General features: G+C 41.5%; 1 protein-coding gene and 2 non-coding genes across 3 annotated transcripts in view; 2 read left to right on the plus strand and 1 right to left on the minus strand.

The window, feature by feature from the left end:
• rhbdf1b (rhomboid 5 homolog 1b (Drosophila)) overlaps positions 1-20,379 on the plus strand; it is a 50,533-nt gene extending 30,154 nt beyond the window's left edge. Inside the window, exons 2-20 of the mRNA XM_078278443.1 lie at positions 207-342; positions 1,673-1,806; positions 2,142-2,288; positions 9,740-9,968; positions 11,015-11,221; positions 12,043-12,165; positions 12,637-12,779; positions 12,922-13,176; positions 13,290-13,401; positions 13,530-13,604; positions 15,160-15,321; positions 15,616-15,716; positions 15,889-15,952; positions 16,146-16,240; positions 17,148-17,223; positions 17,617-17,717; positions 18,202-18,355; positions 19,008-19,231; positions 19,920-20,379. Coding sequence (XP_078134569.1) covers positions 235-342; positions 1,673-1,806; positions 2,142-2,288; positions 9,740-9,968; positions 11,015-11,221; positions 12,043-12,165; positions 12,637-12,779; positions 12,922-13,176; positions 13,290-13,401; positions 13,530-13,604; positions 15,160-15,321; positions 15,616-15,716; positions 15,889-15,952; positions 16,146-16,240; positions 17,148-17,223; positions 17,617-17,717; positions 18,202-18,355; positions 19,008-19,231; positions 19,920-20,115 — 2,706 coding nt within the window. The 5' untranslated portion in view covers positions 207-234 and the 3' untranslated portion in view covers positions 20,116-20,379. The remainder of the gene's footprint in view (positions 1-206; positions 343-1,672; positions 1,807-2,141; positions 2,289-9,739; positions 9,969-11,014; positions 11,222-12,042; positions 12,166-12,636; positions 12,780-12,921; positions 13,177-13,289; positions 13,402-13,529; positions 13,605-15,159; positions 15,322-15,615; positions 15,717-15,888; positions 15,953-16,145; positions 16,241-17,147; positions 17,224-17,616; positions 17,718-18,201; positions 18,356-19,007; positions 19,232-19,919) is intronic.
• On the minus strand, positions 17,385-17,478 carry trnai-uau (transfer RNA isoleucine (anticodon UAU)). The gene is made up of 2 exons: positions 17,441-17,478; positions 17,385-17,420 (listed from the first exon to the last, which is right to left on the minus strand). It is a non-coding gene; the product is annotated as a tRNA-Ile (tRNA).
• trnap-cgg (transfer RNA proline (anticodon CGG)) lies at positions 19,737-19,808 on the plus strand. Its single transcript has one exon. It is a non-coding gene; the product is annotated as a tRNA-Pro (tRNA).
• Positions 20,380-22,162: the final 1,783 nt, after the last annotated feature.

The raw sequence follows: 22,162 nt of genomic DNA on the forward strand, positions 1-22,162 counted from the left end.
GCCTCCATGCTGATCTGTCTGAGCCAACAAAGTGGAGCGACGGAGATTACTGTTGCTCACTCTGTCCAGTGTCTGTAATTACTCAAGCTGGTCAGTTGTTTGGCTTTTGATGGTTGGAGTCATTTTGCCCATCACGTCTCTGTGAAATGTATTCTGACTGTGTGAGTTGTCCTACAGTCCCATTTTCCTCTGTTTGTGATGTCCAGCTGGCAGGCATAGGGGGAGCTAGCGAGCATGGATGAGCCCGCCAGCAGGAACAGCAGCCTGCAGAGGAAAAAGCCACCATGGCTAAAACTGGACATCCCAACCATACAGCTGACGCCGGACGACACACTCACCCAGGTAAAAAAAAAGAAAATTAGGGCTGTCAAAATAACGCGTTAAAAAAATTAACGCAGATTAATCCATTCCATATTGACGTTTGCAAACAGACAAAAATCTGGTGCCACTGATATGTCTGCGCTTCTCTCTGCTGCTCTGAAACAGACGTTACAGGAAACACAAACCCCGCTGCATGTGACGCTAGTTAACACAATACTCAACAGCAGCTAACGTTAGCCTACCGCTAGCTAGTAGCTGGATTAAAAACGGTTAAAATGCTGACAGCTAACGCTAAACGGTGTAAAGTTTGACTGTGTTTTACTGTAGAGGATTCAACACCGGGATGTAACAATCTGCAGCTGCCGTCGGAGAAACACCACAGACGGTGTGTTCAATGAAACTGGTAAACTACAGCCTCGTGGTGCATTTGAAGTTATTGTAAATGTCCTTTACCATCTGGTGGTTGTTTTTGTCGTTCAACAGCAATTTACTAGTGAAATTAGTTATTGTTATTGTTATACATTATTATTAAATCATTTAATTTTGACCATATGGCCTTAGCAATAAACAAGCCGTTCTTTAATGTCACCGACTGTTGTTTAGTACCCTTTTTTTTCTTTTCTTTTTTTACTTTCTTAAAAAGTATCGGTTCAGGCACCGTTAATTATGTATGCGATTAATTTCGATTAATTAATCACAGAGTATGTAATTAATTAGATTACATTTTTTAATCGATTGACAGCCCTAAAAAAAACATCTTTTCAAACCCCACCACCCTAGCCATTTTGCAAGCCCACTCTTAGATTGCTGGCACCCCTTCATTCCTCCATCCTCTTAAAACAATCTGGCATCATCATTAAGCTAGTTTGGACCCACCTTTTTATGTGCTTATCTATCCCGTTTAGGATTAACCCATCTCCCAGAACAAATAATCTTGGGCTGAATGGAACCTGTTTCCCTGCAATCTGACATAGGTTAACATGTATCCCAGTCCAAAATTCCTGGACCTTATCACAGGACATGAAGTAATTGGCCGTCCACTGTCTTACATTTCCAACAATTTGGTGTGTCTTTCAAACCAAGTCTGAACAATCTGGAGGGAGTCCAACAGAAGCAATGCATAATCTTGAATTCATGGAATTGTAAAATTTGGTTTGTAACTAAAACTTTGTAAGCATGAAAGCATTCTCAGTTTTGACAAAAAGCTTTTCCTTTTCTCAGACTTTTCACATTAACATAACTTGGCACAGAGGGCATCATCTGTGCGTGTGTGTTTGCGTGTGCGTGTGTGTGTGTGTGTGTGTGTGTGCGTGTGTGTGTGTGTGTGTGTGTGTGTGTGTGTGTGTTGCAGCCAGTAAAGCGCCTGCGCAGTGTCAGCATGCCAGGTGAAAACCCCCAGACATGCATCGCTGCCTTGGAAACTTCCAACAACTACCTCAGACCTCCTCTGGAGAGATTGCCCTCCTTTACACAGTCCATCAAGAGGTAAGACATGCACGCACACACGCACACACACACACACACACACACACACACACACACACACATTCATAAGAGGCTCTCTTCATTCCTCTCTGCTGATTTCCTCCAGCTGCTAATTCCCTATGACTTCAGCCTGTCATATACTTTCTAATCTTAATAAATCTTTAACAAAACTATTTTAAGCTGCAGCCTCCTTTCTGATTTAACACAAATTAATTTAGCTCTCTTTTCTTCTCTCCTGTCCTTTTTCTTTGATTTTGCTTTCTTCTTCCTTCATCTTTTGGCTTTCCCCTACTGCCTCCCTGTCCTCTTCTCTACATGCTGCACTGTGCGTAAAGTGAGAAAAGGGTGCGCTTTGAGCGGCTCAACACAGTTCCCCCAAAGGGCAAGAGGGGGCCCAGGAGGGTGTCAACCATCCGAAGGCGGTCCTGCGTCCCCAAAATACTGACCCGACGGCGTTCATCTATACCCAAACAGATCATCAGGTACAGGAGAGGTGGAGCAGGGAGGGAGGGAGCTGATAACAGTTTGAAGGTTTTCTGTTTTGGTACTGATGTTTCTAGTTGAAACAGTATGTTGTTAAAATTATTTTTGGCCTAACCTGGAGCTGTCACAAATTCTTTAACCACCAGTTGAATGGCAATGTTGACTAAGTGGTGGGCCAGTCATTTTTAACCCACAGCACTTTATTTTAAATTCTAGTGACGAGCCAGAAGTTATTAAAAAATATCAAATATGTGATATGGATGGAATGGTGCACTAGTCTTCACTTTGCATTTTTCAGTACACTAAATACTGCTTCAATGAAGAGGTCAAATGAGACAATATATATATAATGTTGTCGGACAGAGTGGACTAAGATGATTTTTCCAACCTTAAAGCTACTTAATGGGAAGTTAAAGGGGAAAACTGGATGTTATGGTAATAAAATAAATATATTCCAGCCATCAAAATGCACCTACAATATGTAAGGAAAAACACCCAAAAACCTAAAAGGGAATAAAATGTACTTAAGCACTGGCCAAAACAGCTAATGTAAATGTATACAAGCTCACATCTCTGGGCTTTTTTGGTTGTGTGGTGGCATTTAACTGACCACATTTTCAACTGGAAATATGGTCCAACTTTAAAGCAGCTATAAGCAACATTTTTATACAAGCGGACACATTGTGATTGTTGTCAGGTTCATACTTGTATTATGGGTTTCAACTAGAACATGTTTATATGCTTTAATGTTAAAGCAACATTATTTTTCTCATACTGTCTGTCTTAAATATATCTGTACTCACCATCTGACTAAAACGCTCAGTTTTAGCGCCTATTTAAAGCCCCCCTCCCGAAAAGCCCAGTCTGCTCTGATTAATCAGCATTTCTGGGTCTTCCACTCTGCGCTCTCGGAGTCTCTGCACCGTCATTGCATCCAGGGAATGACTGTAACGCCACTGTAGCAGCACTTTCTACCTAAATATATAGTAGGGCTGGGCTATATCGATATTATATCAATATTGATATATGAGGCTTGATATCATCTAAAATTTTCTTACCTTTTGGATATCGTTATAAGTGTTGTCTTTTCCTGGTTTTAGAGGCTGCATTACAGTAAAGTGATGTCATTTTCTGAACTTACCAGACTGTTTAAGCTGTTCTATTATTTGCTTTTAACCACTTAGTCATTATATCCACATATATGGATTGATATACTGATGATTATTTATCAAAAATATCATTGTGTTAATATTTTGTGAACGCACCAATAGTCAACCCTACAATATCACTGCGATATCGATATATTTCATCAAAAATATTGTGATATTTGATTTTCTCCATATCACCCAGCTCTAATATACAGTATAGTATAGTTGTGGCATCACAACCGCACGGAAGTCATGATGGCTCGTTTAAAGGCACCGTTTTTGAATATGGCCTGTGTACATTTCTCTGTAGATTGAGCACTTAGCAGCTAAAGAGCCAAGTATTTGGTGGAGATTTAAATTTATTGGACTTATTGGAATATTGGATTTAAATTTCATCAAGTACCCAGAAACAATTCTGAATGTGCTTCATATCTGCTTGATGTGTAAATAGTCAACAGTTTAAGTTGGCCATTTTGACTTAGAAGGTTATATGTCAATGTTTACGGCTTGTTTCTGCTGTGCCCAAGGCAGGTTGAGGAAAAGTAAATACACCTTAAACTGTTTAAAAATACAGTTTTCTTTACAATTTCTTTTCCCCTTAATGTCTGTATTGACTGAGTTTTGCACAAAAGTCCCTTTAGCCTGTTGTAGTCTCTTTGTGCCACAGATGTGACGCTTTGAAAACAGACTATGACACATACAGGAAGCTCGCTCACACACACAGTGTATCAGTATCAGTCCAGGTGGCGCACAGGACCACATGGTTTGAGGCAGACAAAATAACACAATTACTCATACGCACTATCAATGTGCCTAACACAGCATGTGGGCCACATCAAAGCTTTTAATTCAATGTAAATGTTGGAACACGGGAGCCAAGACTAAAACCTAGAGACACTGTCTTCAAAGGAGTGTCTTAATGTCTTAACTTTATCATGCCGAGGTTCTACTAGCCTTTATATGTGTGTATGCGAGAGAGAAACTGAACTAATGCGTTTGATGTTTATGAGAGAATTAATCGGATTCAGAGAAAGTTTGTGTGTTTGTGTGTGTGTGTGTGTGTGTGTGTGTGTGTGTGTGTGTGTGTGTGTGTTTACACAGGAGGATAGATGAATTACCTCCTCAAAAGAGTGCACAAATACGGTATAAATCTTTACTCTTCAAACAAAGTGCATGTCAGAGGGTGATTTGCTGCAAACTTTTGGCTTGTAGGGAAACTAAGGAGGACACCCTGATGTTTGTTGATCTGGCGGAAAACAGAAAAAAAGCTCCTTATGAGTCATTTTTCATGTTGAGGAGCCATTCATTTTGACAGATCAGACCACAGAGTTAATCATTTGTCTCAGTCACGCTGATGCTCGTAATGATAGGTGTTTAAAGTAAGGTTCACATGCTCCATTGGATTTTTTTTTTAAACTGCTGACACGAATATATCGCTGTGCAAAGCAAGGTGGGGTTCAAGGTAAACCTTTGTGGTACTGGTGTGTGTGTGTGTGTGTGTGTGTGTGTGTGTGTGTGTGTGTGTGTCATGTCCAGGCATGTCTCAGTGCCCTCCCTCTGTCTCTCCTCCCTGCTAATGTGTATGATGTCCCATCTTTTTTCTCTCACTCCTACTAATCTCCCATTTCCTGTGGAGTGCTGGTGTGGAACTGGTGCACGCAGAGAAAGAGAGTGAAGGGCCACATTGAAAGTGATCTTTGGGGCTCTGAATGGAGAGGGGGGGGTTATTTTAGTTCGACAAGGACCAGAGCTGCTGTCTTTTTTGCCCAGTTAGTCACATCCTTTTACGCAAAAATTCTCGAGGAGGGATACTGGGAGGCCTGCCAGACACATTCTCTCACACACACACACACACACACACACACACACACACACACACACACACACACACACACACACACAGGCGTATGGGAACTTTTAGTTGTGTGCTGGTGGTGACACAGGGTCAGAAAATGTAAAATCCTCCCGCTCATTATAGCGTTAAATGAGCAATTCCAGCTGGTTGGAAGACTGGAAGTCCTCTTTACATCACGGTGTAGAGATCTGATTCCCGTCTGACCGGGGAAATCAACACCGGCTTTCCTCTGACTTTTGATTAACCAGGAGCTCACTGAGCCGGACAGGGATGTTACACGGAGTCTGGACATGTTGTGATCATCCTCTCTTTGCGTAACAGCTAGTGTGGCAAGGTACTGCTGGCCTGGATATTGGGAAATCCCCTTATGGATCGCTGTATGTGTGATCTGCAGAGGATCATTTTGCATTCAGCGGATCAGGGTTTAATACAGGTCCTGGGGTAAGTGGGGACAGTATGTTTGTGATGCTTATGATGGAGGATATACAGCTCCACAGTCCCTCCCCCCCTCAGGTATGACCCAGACCCTGGAAGGGAGCTCTCTGGACAGGTGAGTTCTCAGTCAATTTCAACAAAGCCCTTGTTGATGTTTTTCATTTATTGCAGAGTGATTACGGTTTTCTTGAAATAGAATATAAGATTTAGCTGAGACTGGTGGCTCATATTTTAATAGCTGTGAATCTTGTGTTTTACTGAACAATGATAAACTGGGATTTATAATAGCATGTAATACTGCCGGCCCTCTCTTCTACCAGTCGGGAATGTAGTATTCAGATACTTAAAGGAATAGTTTTGAAAATAGGCATATTTGCTTGCTTACCATGAGAAGACTGATACCACTCAACACCAACAAAACACCAGTAAAATTAGCAATACCACAGTGTAAAAATACTCTAAAAGAAAAAGTATAGGTACATATTAGTATTAGCACTGTGAAATGTACTTAAATTATCACAAGTAAAAGTACCTATGCAGCAGAATGGCCCCTGTCATTGTTACATTGTATATTTGACTGTATATCTCTGTATGCCTTTACTGTCTGTTAAGCTGTTAAAGCTGGTCAAGGTGGAGCGAATTTTAACTACTTAATATAGTTGTCTGAAACTGCAAAGTAACTCGGAACCATAGCTGTTAGGTAAATAAATTGGAGTAAAAAGTACAATATTTGCCTCTGGAATTAACTTGAGTAGAAGTATGAAGAAGCAATTGGAAGTTCATCAATTTTGTTTTTCAGGATAGTATTTAAATACATTTAGACGTTAGTTGGGTTATGTCCTTGCAGGTTTTTGTTCAGTGGTGAATAATACCTCTCATTGGTGGATCCAAGGAGAGGTAGTTACTCGGAGGTAAAACGAGAGAAAACTCAAAACCTATCATCAGTGATCATAGTTATGTTCTCTATTATTCTGCTCTCCATTTTTCCGGTGATAGTATTTCTGTAGATTTTCCTCTCTGCCTTTTCTCCCTGATGAAATGAATGCTGTCTAAGCCTATAATTACCGTGCAGTAGATTGCTGCTCCATGTGTAACCAGCCTTACCTTGAGGATATGAACGCTAATTCATGTGGCTTCACATTAGCTTTAATCTTTGATGGGTGATGGATTTGTGCTGTCGTCAACCAGTCGTGAAAACTTTATTTATGGTTCTGTTTTGGCGAATATGACATGCGTGCTTGTCGTTGCATGTGCGCACAGACAAACACCCGCTTATCTAAACAAACACACAAACAATGTCATCTATTTTGAAACAGTCACAAAGTTGGCGGGCGTTGGCTTCATGTTTTACCATCAGTAGTGGATGTTGTGTTCAGCGTGATTGTTATCTGTATTTAACAAATGTTTTATTTACACATTATGACCTCCTATCCTCCGCCTTCACTCTGTCAGAGGCCCAACCATCTGACTCCAATCTCTCTCTGCTTTCCAAAACCGAAGACATTCCTCTCTGGAAGGACAACAGTCAACCCCCTCCCTGCCCCTGTGCAGCCTTAAAAGGCTTCCCCAGCTGGTGTCTTTCTTGATGATGAGTGTTTATTACTGAGTGTTCTGCTCTCCAAACAGTTCCCCCGGTGTGGCCTCCCCCTCCCACCTCTCGGTTAACACGCTGCCTGGCACGCAGGCACTGTTTCAAGGGGACTTGGATGCTGGATGCACATTTATTTAGAAAAACACACACACAGCCGAGTCAGTTTATGAACTGCAGGACTATCAGACAACATCTGCTTCTTTACCGCTGACTGAACAGAGGGCAGTAGGCCGTGTAAGGATCAAGACAGTATTTTTCATTCAGGCTGTCTAAGCTGAGTTGGCAGCGTCCACATGATCACATACACACAGAAAGAGAAAAATAACAGAAGGGAGCTGAATCAATGATGATGTCTTTGTCTGATATGTTGCACAAGAGACATTAGTTTAATAAACTGACCTGCTCACTATGTGCTGTTGATGCCGGTCCATATTTGATCTTTCATTGTCTAAATAAAGTTCAAGCCGATTTATTGTTATAAATCTAATTTTGCACATTTGTCCCACTCAGTCTTTCTTTTTAATACCAAAACAAGAGAAAGTGTAATATTTAGTGATGGGCAGACAAGTTGATACATGTAAATGTATCGAACCTTTCGAGTTTTGATACTTTTTGCCAAACATGATTAGTCAGTTTCTCCTTAACACACGTTGTAGTACTTGCACGTTCGACAGCTAGTGCTGCCCGCGCCGCAAAACTTCTCATCAACGCATTACCAGTCATCATGTATATCTTTACATTAATAAAGATAAAATATTCATTTTAATGCATCCCAACTGTATGAAGGTAGGCTACGTAAGCTCAATACGGTGTTAGAGAAATGTCACTGACTGACTGAGTAGTCCTAGTTCAGAGAACTGCTCATTTGATCTCGTTCACCGAGTAGCTGCCAGGCTGTCTCGACTCGAGTCACTTATTGACGTCCTCGTTTAATAATTCCCGTTCATTCATTGGTTGTCCCGCTTCCTAGGTTTTGAGTGACTGCACCATCATAGCAGGCAGCGAGTATGGGGGCGGTATGAGTGGGAAAGTTGGGGGATTCATAAGCACTCGCTTCGTTGCTTCGACTAGCTGACCCGGTACATAGTGGACAATAAAAAGAGTCATTCAAAAAGATGTTTGTTCATTTTGGCCAACGACTGGTGAGGTTCCACATTTAAAGACGGCATAGACAAGAGAGCAATCAACAAATGAACCAGTCAACTAATCCCCAACAACCAGCTGCAAGGAATCAGCATATTGTTCTGCTAATCAGGAGGATGTACGGCTCAATCTGTCAAAGAATATTTAGTGTGGCTGAGATTCTCTGAAGGCTGAAGCAGATTTTGTATACAAAAAAATGAAATAGACAACAAGGACAGCAAGGTTATTATTATTTCATTTTCTTTGATAGTTGACACGAAGGCTCGGCTCAGCCTGTTGTCATGACTTGCAAAAATAACTATATGTTTATTGAGGGTTGTTGCCTTAGAGCAATACAATGGTAAGACAGCCTATAATTATGTATTCTTTGATAGCTACCTGAATTATACAAAGAGCTCCCAGGGCAATAGGGTTGGGTACCGAATTCAAAACTTTTTAGGCCTCTAAAGTATCAAGTATCGAAACAATGCCTCGTCATTCAATACCCAATTTCAATACCTAAGGAGTAAATCTCATCAGAGTCAGTGAATGAATTTTTATTTATTGGTCGTAACCAAAGGGTAGGGTCAGAAGCTTCAGCTTATATAAGGCACCCCCTTGTCACATTTTTTAAAATAACAAACTCATTTACAAGAAAATAAAATCGACAAGACAAAAAAAGTGAGCCAATAAGCATGCAGCATGCGTTATTATGGATCCCACGCAACTTCTAGGCAAGTCCCGCCCTACGTAGCAGCCCGATTGGTTGGGGTTAGGCATTGACCTTGAGTAGTTAAGTTTAGGATAGCCCACTGGTCAGGGAGATAGGACCTGGACAAATTGGGTTCCGTTACCTTGCGTAAGCATGTACGCCTGGCCAATAGTAGCGTGTAAAAGGGAGGGTCTTGCCTAGAAGTTGCGTGGGTTCCATAATAACGCATGCAGCATGCTTCTACAAAGATCTAATAATGCTGGTGATTGGCTGTCTATTGTTACATGACTTAGAGGCACGCAGGAAAAACTCTACGTTACGCACACGAGACGGGGCTCACGTAGCAGGAGAGAGCAGCACAAGATTTGTGCCGTAATGTGGAATGTTGTAACTTCTATTTGTTTTATAAAACTGGTATTGAAAAAAAGTATTGTTTAGGAACCTGTATCGAAGTCACGGTATTGGAATCGGTACCGGTATTGAAAATTTGTAACGATACTCAGCCAAAGGCAGACGTCTGTCCAATCAAATACATTAGAATGTTCAGTTTTCACTGATTTACTAACCAGAGTCCGTCCTCTCTGCAGGGGTACGGCTGACTGGTTTGGGGTGAGCAAAGACAGCGACAGCACCCAGCGATGGAGGAGGAAGAGCCTGCAGCACTGCAGCCATCTGTACGGGGGTCTGAAGCCGCAGGTGATGAGGGAGATGGAGCTCCACAGCCAGGACAACCTCTCCCAGGCCAGCACTGAGACCCCTCCTCCCCTCTACCTCCCCCCCCACCACCCCAGTCACCACCACTATGGCATGCAGAGGGTAGGCCAGCTCCAGGGCCACGTTAGAGGGACAGATTAGGCTTATTGACCTTTTCCTTTATCCCATTTTCTCCCTCCCCCTTTTCACTCTATTTCTTTATTTCACATTAGACCTTCGGCACTTGCTTAACCTCTTTGCTTTGTCATCTTGCCTAGGGTTCAATTGATGGCTGAAGACTGAAACGTAAAGCTTATTTAATTGTTTAGATTCATGCATGATTTCCCACAATAACTGTCCACTAAAACCCACAATGCTACTACACAGGCATGCATTACAACTACTGCAGCACTGTTAGTGCAAATTTTGATTGTGACGCATTTTACTCTGCGGACATTTGAAATGCATATTACAGTATACAAACAAATAAGTCTCAAAATAATATTTGTGTTCTCTAAAAATTCTGTTTAGCGTTCTAGCATAAGGAAGTGCTATAGTAGCCCCAAAATGCTGTTTTAAAGTAACGTGCAAATTCAACTCTTGGGCTTTCTTTTTACCGTATTACTTTTTATAATAATTTTATCATGACTACATAAATCAGATTACAGTCAGATTACAATACAATAAGTATGATGTGAGCATTTTAAAATATAATTGTTTCAAATGAAGTGTAGTCCTCATCTAGCCTATTGAATGTTTAAGAAAGCAGCACTGTGTGAGGGTGGGAATCCAGAGTGGACAAATGTCTGCTGCTATTCTGAAGCATAAGTTAACAAGTAAACAATAATGTGTATTAATTGTCTAATATTGATATCAATTCTATATTACTTAAACCTACTAATTAAGCATGGTTCTCTTTAAAAAAAAAAAAAAAGCTTCTTTCTGAAAGCTGGAACATCAATCTAACCCTAGTTTAGATCTGTGTTATCCCTGCTTTTTACTATTCTGTCGCTGCGTGTTTACTGTTGTATGTGGCTTTACAATTGAGTATGGAAAAAACTGTGGTGAACCAACACAGTGTATGTGTGCATGCGTGTGTGCATGTGTGTGTGCGTGTGTGTGTGTGTGTGTGTGTGTGTGTGTGTGTGTGTGTGTGTGTGCGCGGGCAGATCGTAGACCCCCTGGCCCGGGGTCGTGCCTTCCGTATGGTGGAAGAGGTAGATGGCTTCAGTGTCCCGCAAACTCCCATCACGCCCGGCACCGCCTCCCTCTGCTCCTTTTCCAGCTCCCGCTCCGCCCTCAACCGGTTGCCACGGCGACGAAAGCGGGAGTCTGTCGCAGTCATGAGTCTCAAGGCTGCAGCAGCACTAATGAAGGTGTTCATTTTTCAAGTTTATTTATTTATTTATTTTTATGCCCTAGATTTAAGCTTAGTCACCAAATATTCTGTGCTTTGCAAAATCTGTACTTCGAACTCCTGTCTCTTTTTTTTAAAACTTCAAAGCCACTGGCAGCCACTGTTGTTCTGAAATTGAGATTACTTTGTCTTTTCTGCATAGTGTGAACGCACACTGGGACCAGCTATAACTATGCAATACAAAGGCATTTGTAATCCATTGTGGGCAAAGTTATCATGCACACACTTTAATCTCCATTATTTTATGTTTTTGTAAACACATTTATAGTCTAATGTGTCCCTGTCTCCTCCACATATAAATGGATAGGTTTTATCTATATCCATGTGTTTGTGTGTGTGTGTGTGTGTGTGTGTGTGTGTGTGTGTGTGTGTGTGTGTGTGTGTTTAGGCATGTTATATAAAATATGAGCTTAGCTTGTCTTATTGCAGATTAAACTCTGAATATTTTACAGTAATGACTCTCTAAAGACTCGCACATACAAAGGGATGAATGGATGTTCAGTGAGAGTATCTGCTAGTGTGTGTTGGTCGGGGGTTACAGGGTCTCTGTAGCAGATGGTCCGTGATAATACACACCGAATGCTCAGCTATCTGCTGAAACGGGATATTCCAGAGTTGCAGAGCTAATCCACTGACACACAACCATCAGACTCTATCATTAAGGAGAGGATTCCCCCCAGATAAACTGTCAGGCATCATTGCACTTCAGTCTGTTGACGATAATAATGATGATGTTTGTGTGATTGTGTTATTGTGGTGTTCGATGACTGTGTTTGTTAGGGTCGGACATTAGCCGACAGGACCTACGGGCGACGTCGCAGACGGAGTTTCATGCCCCCTAGTTTCTTTGAAGACGACACAGTGGACTTCCCTGATGAACTCGACACTTCCTTCTTTACCAGAGTGAGCAGTGGACACACTTCCACACACCACTGCCAGGATAACTTTTAAAATAACAGTATCAAATTCAAAATATTTGGGTGCCTGGGTAGCTCACTTGGTAGAGCATGCAGTTCTGACCCGCAGCCCTTTTTTTCCATGTTATTCCCCCTTTCATGTCTAAGCTCTCTTATCCAATAAAGGCCGTAAAAATAATTACAAATGTTTGCACAAAATTATTGCCACTTTTGCTTGAAGCACAAAAAGCCATTCTTAATGTCCTATTGCCTGCACTCACAAAATGTTTCGTAGGCAAGTCACTTATATGTTGGTTTTAAACACTTTTTTGATATATAGTCTGGTATGCATACTAAATACTTTATTTTTTGGGGTATTGGCTTTTACCGTCTCTGGACCCTTTGTGCCCTCTTTCAAACAATATATTCTGAGTTCTTCAGCTTTGAATTCTTACTGACTTAGTTTTCATCTTTGTAGGACGGCCTGCAGGATGAGTTGTCCAGCTATGCTGACGAAGTTTTTGAGACGCCATCAGAGGCCGACCTCAAACAGCTGGACGAGAGCGAGCTCACAGGAAGCGCGCTGGATAGGAACGAATTGGAGAGGAGTCACCTCATGCTGTGGGTTTACAGTGTTATTTACATGCACACATGAACCTCTGATGTGAGGAGACAAATTCACAACTTTTGCATCGCTGAAGTTTCTGTCTATTGATATTTTGTACTGTATTATATTAACCTGACTGACACTTCCTCAAACTAGGCCCTTAGAGCGAGGATGGCGGAAGGCAAAAGACGGTTCTCTGGTCCAACCCAAGGTTCGTCTCAAACAGGAAGTGGTGAGCGTCAGCAGCCATCAGCAGCGGGGACAAAGGATAGTGGTTCCTGTTAAGAAGCTGTTTGCCCGAGAGAAGAGGCCGTACGGCCTTGGCATGGTCGGTCGTCTCACAAACCGAACGTACCGCAAGCGCATTGACAGCTTTGTCAAAAGGCAGATTGAGGACATGGACGATAACAGGTAAACATCCTCCATGTTCTTTGGAGGATGACTTCCCTCTGATGTTAAATTAAATAGAGTTGTTACCAATGCCCCAGATAACGGAGCCTGAATTGTCCCTCTGTTCACCCTAGGCCTTTTTTTACCTACTGGATCACATGTGTCCATTTGCTCGTCACCATTCTGGCTATCACCATCTACGGCATTGCCCCTCTGGGCTTCTCACAACATGAAACTGTCGACTCTGTAAGTATATTTTACAGCATTTATTATTAGATTGGTATAGTGGATACTTTGTGTTGAATTTCCACTGAAAATGTATGACTGAGAAATATTAGTAATACAGCTTTTTTGCTTTTTTTTTTTTTTTTTAGGTGTTGAGGAACAAGGCAGTTTATGAAAATGTTAAGTTTGTGCAACAACAAAACTTCTGGGTGGGTCCAAGCTCAGTAAGTATGTTCTAGCTTCCATTTGGCATCTTTTGTCTATGATTGTGTTTTTACTCAGCTCTTAAAGGTGCACTATGAGTTCCTGCATGGTCACTTCTTTTGACGTTCCAAGTAAATTCCAAACAACAGAACAGAACAAGCTCGCCCCCTCCCCCCCATGTTTCCGTAACTGTCATGACTGACTAACTGTCACTAACCCCACCCCCTCCCCCAACCATCTTGTCGGTGATTGGCTGGAGTGGTTTGTTGTGTTTTGGTGCCTATCCTGTGCCCCCAGTGCTTGTTTGATGTTTACGACCCCTGTGTTGTCTCCCGACACCGGGCTTTTTCACAGTGTGTTCAGGGGGCAGGCAGCTAGCGGATCAAGGAGAGATGCCTACGATTTGAGACAAAAATGAAATCGTGCTGAAACCATGTAGGAACTCATAGTGCACCTTTAAGTGTGGGGGTCAACATGGGAAAAGCTCCAGTGAATTAAACTCTAGTTGTCTAGATCTGACTTTTCCATTTTCAAGAGTACAACTGGTTAGCAAGCAAACAAGCAAGCATGAAGAGAAGTCTTAACAGTTAGCTAAAAGTAATGAATAAAGGGGCTCCCTGTAGCTCATCTGGTTTAGTACACACCCCATCTATGGCCCTACGGCCAGGGTTCGATTCCAGTCATTCCCCTCTCTCCCCCTTTCCTCCTGTCAAATAAAGGGATAGATAGATTTTTATTGATCCCAAAAAAATGGGAAATAACGGTGTTGAAGCAGCAAAATATCAGACACACAGCACACATACAGAGTAAACATTAAATAATAGGAAACAATATACATGAAATAATAATAGAATACTACACGAGCAATATTTAAAATATATACAATTTGGAAATAAAATGGAAATAAAATGTACAACTAAAATGCCCAAAAATATTCTTAAAAAGTAATGGATAAATAGCTAAAATAGAGAATGGTTCACATAGTTCTCTAAACGGTTAGCTTAAAGTAATTGATAAATAGTTCAATAGCCTAAAAATAGATAGAGACAAGTAATCAAAAGCAATGGATGAATGGTTAAATAAGATAGTGCTAGCTAAAAAATATATAAATGGTTGAAATAGTTAGCTAAAAGTAGGATAAACAGTTAATTGATGAATAATTGAAATATACTAATAGCTAAAAGAAAAGAGATAGTAAGCCATAACTAATGGATTGAATAGTTGAAGTACATAACGCTAGCTAAAAGTAAGATAACTGGTTCAAATAGTTAGCTAAAAGTGCTCAATAATAATATACAGGATAAATGAATAAAAGAAAATATAACTTCTCTAAGTGGTAATGGTACTTATGCAAACTTGACCTAACCCTTCTAAACATTTACTAATAAATTGTAACAAAAAATTTAAATTTTACAAAATGTAACAAATATCACTTTAATAATGATCAGTGACGAATAACATCCAGTTTATAATCACCAGCGGTGTCGATGGAAAAAAATTAATTGGAAAATTGGGAACCACCGGTCTTGATCCACAATCTCACCAAGCTGTATGTCATCCCCCGCTGTCCTGCAGGAGGCGCTGATCCACCTGGGAGCCAAGTTTTCCCCGTGCATGCGTCAAGACCAAGAGATCCACAAAATGATCCAGGAGAAGAGAGCGCGCGAGAGAGAGTCCGGCTGCTGCGTGAGGAATGATCGCTCCGGCTGCCTGCAGACTTTACAGGAGGAGTGTTCGGTCAGTCAAAGCAACCTGACCAGTTCACTCATATAATGTGTCTGTCGCCAGCACATCTCTTGTCTGAAGGGTTTTATGGTTTATAATTTATCGCAAGTACTGTTCACGGTATCATATACGATTTCACAGTTGATTCATCTGAGATATATTGAATAGAAGTGTTACATGTCATGGAGCACCTTTAGGCACCATTTATCATAGCTGTAGTTGCCACTGCACAGGCAAAATGAACAGAGATACATCATAATGTTAACAATGATTTCTCTCTCTCCGTCTCTCTGTTCTCTACTGCAGAGTACCCTGGCATTGTGGGTAAAGTGGCCTCAGCACCCCAGTGCTCCCTATCTGAATGGTACACTACGCCAACATGGTGCCGTCTGTCATCAGGACCCCAGGTGACTTCACCAAAATACTCTCTGTGAGATTGTTATCCTCGTGGGTTAAAGGAGCACACATTTTGTTTCCACTATTGCACGTGTGGACTGTATCGTTGGGGCTCAGTCGCGCCAACAGAAGACGGGAATGTCAACTGTACTTTGTTTTTAACTTTGGCTCTTGATTTTGTAGAATTTGTCTGGAGCCAGCCTCAGTTTCGCCTCATGAGTGGCCTGATGACATCACCAAGTGGCCGGTAAGTACAGTTTAAGCGTTTAAGTTGATCATCTGCTGCTGTCAGCCACTTGTTTTAAAAACAAAAGTAAATAAATACAAGTCTACTGTAACTTTAACACACTGAGGTCTGAATGCAGCACTTTCCTCTACACATAATGGCTGGATTTAACGTTTAAAAAAAAAAAAATGTTTCCTATTTTTATGATCTGTAGGTTTGTACAAGGTACAACTCTGGGAAACACACCAACCTTCCCCACATAGACTGCACCATAACAGGCCGGCCCTGCTGCATCGGAACCAAAGGACGGTAAGGATCAACGGCACTGAACGGCACGCCATTACGACTAGTACAGAGCTAGTATAGATTTTATAAAGCTATTACCATTCATTTGAAGTTGGTGCATACAGTATGTGCCAGTAATAACTTACTTTAATTGGACTAATTTCATGGTAAATATTTAGATGAGCAGCTCCTTAAAACAAGGTTTCTTTTTAACTATACCTAATTTTGATGACAAAATTAACACGCATGATTCCATACAACGCAAGTACAACAAAAGATCGGATTTCTACTTTCATTGAATTTTGGGCGTTTTATTAAATTTTTTAGCAAATTGAAAAAGAATTGAAATGTTTCAAAACAGTATCCCAACTGAACGTTGACCCTTCTGTGATTATCCTTCCTTTAATAGTCGTCTAAATAATTCATCATTTCTAATTTTTAAATCAATAATTAGGTACAATTTCCTATAAATGAGGTTTATTGACCGTGAATTCCAAAAATAATTGTAAAATATGAATAAGTTGGTGTTAGTGGTGTTTATACATGATAGTGAAAAGAAATGTAAAAAAACCCGCCAAAAACATTGAAAAAAGCGCCAAAAGTGTCAAAAAAAAGAGATTTTCGAGTTTTGACCCGGGAGGACCATGCATGGTCGAATGGAAGACAACACAAGGGTTAAATGATATAGAAAATCTTAAGTATGTTAGACCTTTTTTCTGCATAATTAACTGCAGAAGACTATGACACAGAACACAATGCATAGAAAGTACAATGTCATTGCAGGATCAACAGACTGTTTTTATGTAACCGGGTTGAAAATACTGTACATTTTACCACACTTATTGAACACTAAAACAAATGTATCCATCTCATTGGTGGTTTGTCCTGCGAGTGATTGCTGATGAAGCTGATGATGCGTTTCATGTTGTAGATGTGAAATCACTTCAAGAGAGTACTGTGATTTCATGCGTGGCTACTTTCACGAAGAGGCCACTCTCTGCTCACAGGTAGGAGCTTTTCTTTTCCTCAAATCAGTCTGACTGCTGCTTTTCATTCACCAAGTCGATACCAACAGTTGCTATATTTGCTTACGGCGAAAGGCTTTTGGACACCAATCAGTATTTCAATGTATATATGAGATGCATACGGCTGGAATTTAAAATGTCACTGCTCCAGGTGAGGCTCGAACTCACAACCTCGGCATTGCTCTGCAGGCCACTGTCTTATAAGTACCGCGCGCTAACCGATTGCGCCACTGGAGCCTGCAGTTGTTTGTTATTCAAAAGGGCATTGTACTGAATTTGACACTCTCATTTTCTTCCACAGGGTGGCAGTGGTTCATCAGGCTGACTGATGGCCCTTTCAGTCCTGACTGTTGTTTTTGACTGTGTCTTTTCCAGGTGGCTTGCATGGATGATGTTTGTGGTTTGCTGCCTTTCCTGAACCCGGAGATTCCAGACCAGTTCTTCCGACTCTGGCTGTCTCTTTTTCTTCATGCTGGGTGAATAAAGTCTTAAAATAAATATAGTCCTATTCTCTTTTTTTTTGTCCATCTGACAATAGGCCTCAGAATTTGAAGCAGCACTATGAAAGATCAGGGTACTTGCAGGGTCTTAATAGTATTAAAACAAGTTTTAAATGTAATATTCTGAAAACATTTCCTTTACAAAGGTCTTCGTAGTTTCAAATAAATGTTTTGCGTGGGTAACATTTTAAATTGACTCTATTTTGTATTCAGGTAACATTACTTGGCACATTTTCTCGGGTTAAAAAGCCACACTGATTTTCCGTTATTTGGCCATGAAGTTGGCATTAAATTACATCCTAGGTGGTATAAGAAAAGGTCTTACGTCTTACATTTAACTTAGGAGAATCCTGGGGGAACCCTGAAGATGTTTCATGTGAAAACAGATCTGCTTTATCCATTAAAACAGTCAGTAGTAAGATAGCAGGCGGATTTGGCCTGTCTGTGTCTGTGTCTGTAGGTTCCTGCACTGCGTGGTGTCAGTGGTTTTCCAGATGACGGTGCTGAGGGACATAGAGAAGCTGGCTGGCTGGCTGAGAATCTCCATCATCTACATGCTCAGCGGCATCACTGGCAACTTGGCCTCAGCCATCTTCCTGCCCTACAGAGCGGAGGTACAGTGTCAGCCTCACAACCAACCGTATACAAGATGCTGTATCTGAGACTCAGGCTACATCCACACTGCTACGCTCTCCTTTTTTTAGCAGAGTTTTGAAACAAAAAAGGATCTCTGTCCACACCAGTGTTTAGGCAAAAAATTACCTTTGTCTGTATTATCACGTATGAAAATGCACACATGACCATTCGCGTACATTGGGCATGTGTGTGGCTGTGTAAACAGGAAGCAGATTTTCTAACGTTAACCTTTGGTTGAAAATCCTGGAGATATGAGTGGAAAATACAGAAAATACTTTGGAGAAAGAACAACAATAGCAAAAAGTAAGATCAGGGTTTTATTTGCTTGGACTGATGATGAGTTGGATCCGTTACTGAAAGGTATGTAGGCCTACCTAACCCATAAGAGTGACGTGGGTGTCTGCGTCCTTAGTAAAGGTCTCCGTTTCTGCCCGTCCAAACTACAACGTGACCCCTGGGGTCATCAGAAAATGTCTCCATTTTAAGGGTTCTCTGAAATATGGGAGTAGTGTGGGCGCGAGGTCTAAACGTAGCAAAAGATAGGTGTTTTGAAAGACATACGTATTAGTGTGGATGTAGCCGAAGTTGTGTTTGAAACCCACCTACCCAGAAGCTTTGTCTCTATTTCAGGTGGGTCCTGCAGGCAGTCAGTTCGGCATCCTGGCCTGTCTGTTTGTGGAGCTGTTTCAGAGCTGGCAGATCCTCGAGCGACCATGGCGGGCTTTTGCCAAGCTGCTGGCCATCTCGGTCTTCTTCTTCTCCTTCGGTTTGCTTCCATGGATCGACAACTTCGCCCACATCTGCGGTTTTGTGTCGGGATTCTTCCTGTCCTTCGCCTTCCTGCCATACATCAGGTAAGTGAAGAAAGGGATGTGTCTCGCTCATTTGCTTTCTTTTCCCAAGAGGTGGACGGGGAGATCGATGCCACTGTTGTATCTGTACGATAAATAGGAAGCTAGAGCCAGTAGACGGGGGGCGGTCAGCCCTCTGTTCCCACATTTCTACGAATATTTTTTTCACTGAAAATTAGGCCCTATGTTCCCACAGCCCAATGGTCCCACATTTCAACAGGGTTAGGGTTACATTCCATCTGTAGTCCATTGCTACTGGATAATAGGTTGGGTGTAATTGGCTACCAAATTGGGAGAAAGGGGGATAAAATCTGATACAAATTTATGAAAGGAAATGAAAGGAAATGTGGGAACATAGGGCCTAATTTTAAGAAAAATCTTAGAAATGTGGGAACATAGGGCTGTGGGAACATAGGCACATAGGCATAGACGGTTAGCTTAGCTTAGCATTTACTGGAAACAGTAGGGAACACCTAGCCTCGCTTTGTCCAAAGGAAGAAGTTTACGTGGCTCGTTGGTCTAGGGGTATGATTCTCGCTTCGGGTGCGAGAGGTCCCGGGTTCAAATCCCGGACGAGCCCGCCTTTCTCATCGTTGACATTAATGCACATCATAATGTCAGTACAATGATGTTGAATTTAATGTGACTTCCTGTTCTAATTCCATTATAACGCAGCTTTCTTCCTCTTCAGCTTTGGGCAATCTGACATGTACCGTAAGCGGGTCCAGATCTGTGTCTTCCTGCTGGTCTTCCTGGCTCTGCTCTCCGGCCTGGCCGTCCTCTTCTACGTCTACCCTGTGAAGTGTGACTGGTGCGAGTACCTCACCTGCATCCCGATCACGGACAAGTTCTGCGAGAAGTACGACCTGAATGCACATCTCCTCTGAACGGTGGTCAGCCCTTGGAATTGCGTGTCAGCTGGACTGTTTCTGGATGTGTTCTGATGCTGGACTGGGGCTGCAGTTGAATAGTCAAATTAGCTTAGGACGGTTCCTAACGGAGGGAAATGACCCGGAAGTAGTTAGGTGGCTGCCATGATAAGAGCCGTTCGAGTTGTCACTGTAGCTGATATTGTAGGAAATATTTAAACTGCAAAACCAAAAACTGTAGTTCTAAACTTGACAGAGAAAACATAACTCCACTTTTAGCTTCTGAAAGTGGAGTAAACAAGCTGTGTTTACGGTTTAGAGAATGTTGTCCTCATTAATAATGTATTTCTTTCGCCCACCTGCAACCATCTAACCCTTATAACATAGAATATGTAGCCTACAGTAGATCTGTAGGTCTAACGCGTTCTGCTTATCTTGCATACATGTAACAATTACTTCCATACAATAATCCTAATCAGGATTCATGTGGATAAAAATGAGTGGGAAGGAGGGTGAGTGAGCGGGTTTAGCCCTATGTTCCCACAGCCCTATGTTCCCACATTTTTTGTGGGAATGTGGGTTAGGGTTAGGGTTACATTCCATCTGTAGTCCATTGCTACTGGATAATAGGTTGGGTGTAATTGGCTACCAAATTGGGAGAAAGGGTGATAAAATCTGATACAAATTCACGAAAAAGGAAATGTGGGAACATAGGACCTAATTTTGGGAAAAAATCGTAGAAATGTGGGAACATAAGGCTGTGGGAACATAGGCACGCTCCCAGCTGAGCAACCAATAATGATAATACACTTTCATACAAGAAACAGCCTACAGCCCAGTGTTTTATAATAACAAAACGACATGCAGTGGGTGCTTCACATGACATATTTAATGCAGAATAAGATGGGAAATAAAATGGTGATGAAGTTATATTTTCCACCGGGTTGTCCACGTTTATTGAGCCAGCGTGAAACACCACGGTGACAATGCACGTTGGGCGAAGTATCCAGATGCCTCTCTGTAGTCCACCTTCAGAACAGTGTAGTTTCACCGGCAGATCCTCGTCAATAACATCAGCCGTCGCAATTATTACACAGCCGAGTGTAAGGGCAGTCGGATTCCCCTCGCACCGCTGTTGTATTTACCTAATTCCTTTTGAATTCTCCTTCACACCTTAGGAAAGTACTTAGGAGGTTATTTTTTGGATTTTTCGACCGCAGCCTCGATGTTAATGAAGACGAAAGTTGCATATGGAGCTGCAGTGCAACTTCTCCTGGAATAATGACCAGTATTTCAGGTTATCATGTGTTGCCCGGTATGAATAAAGGCTATGCATGAAAGCCTCCGGGCATTTCATTAAAATATTCACACGCATGGGAAACGAAGCTATCAATGTAAATTGGACTGAAACGATTGACTTATTGTATGTGTGATTGATCTCTAGCTGGGCTAATCAATGACCAGTCACACTGGAGGAGAGTTTCATAGACAATTGTGTCCTGCCAAATAATTTACCTCTCTTCTGTGGTAAAAAAAAAATGGCACTAACAGCACCGCTTATGTGGCCAAGAGGAACAGTACAACCTGAGACAGCTGCAATGGATGAGCGGATGAATTTTGTTTTGTACTTTTTCACTGATGTCCAAACAGTTTTGTCCATTTACTGGATATCTCTAAAGGGTAACACTCACCAAGAAATGAGACTCTGAAATGTGCCTTATTGACATAAAACCACACACACACATGATGTCTTTTTGTGCCATGTATCAGTATGTGTCAGCAGTTTCTGATGTTACTTAACCTCTGTAGAAACGGCATCACACAATCTGACAAACTCATGTAAAACATGTTTTTACTTCAGTATTTAGTGGCTGAATTACCACTTTGTTTTTGTTTTTCACCAGACTGGAAACCTAAGTTTCCACACGAGCCTTTAACGCACTTAAATCACAAATGGATTGTTTTTTGAATATTGGCCCAGTGTCACATCTGTAAAGAACACACTTGTATGTTAATCTGCTTCATTGTGAATAGCTGTTACAAAGGTGAATTTGTGTTTTTATTC

This window comes from Sander vitreus, chromosome 21 (genome assembly GCF_031162955.1).
Source record: "Sander vitreus isolate 19-12246 chromosome 21, sanVit1, whole genome shotgun sequence".
NCBI lineage: Eukaryota > Metazoa > Chordata > Actinopteri > Perciformes > Percidae > Sander > Sander vitreus.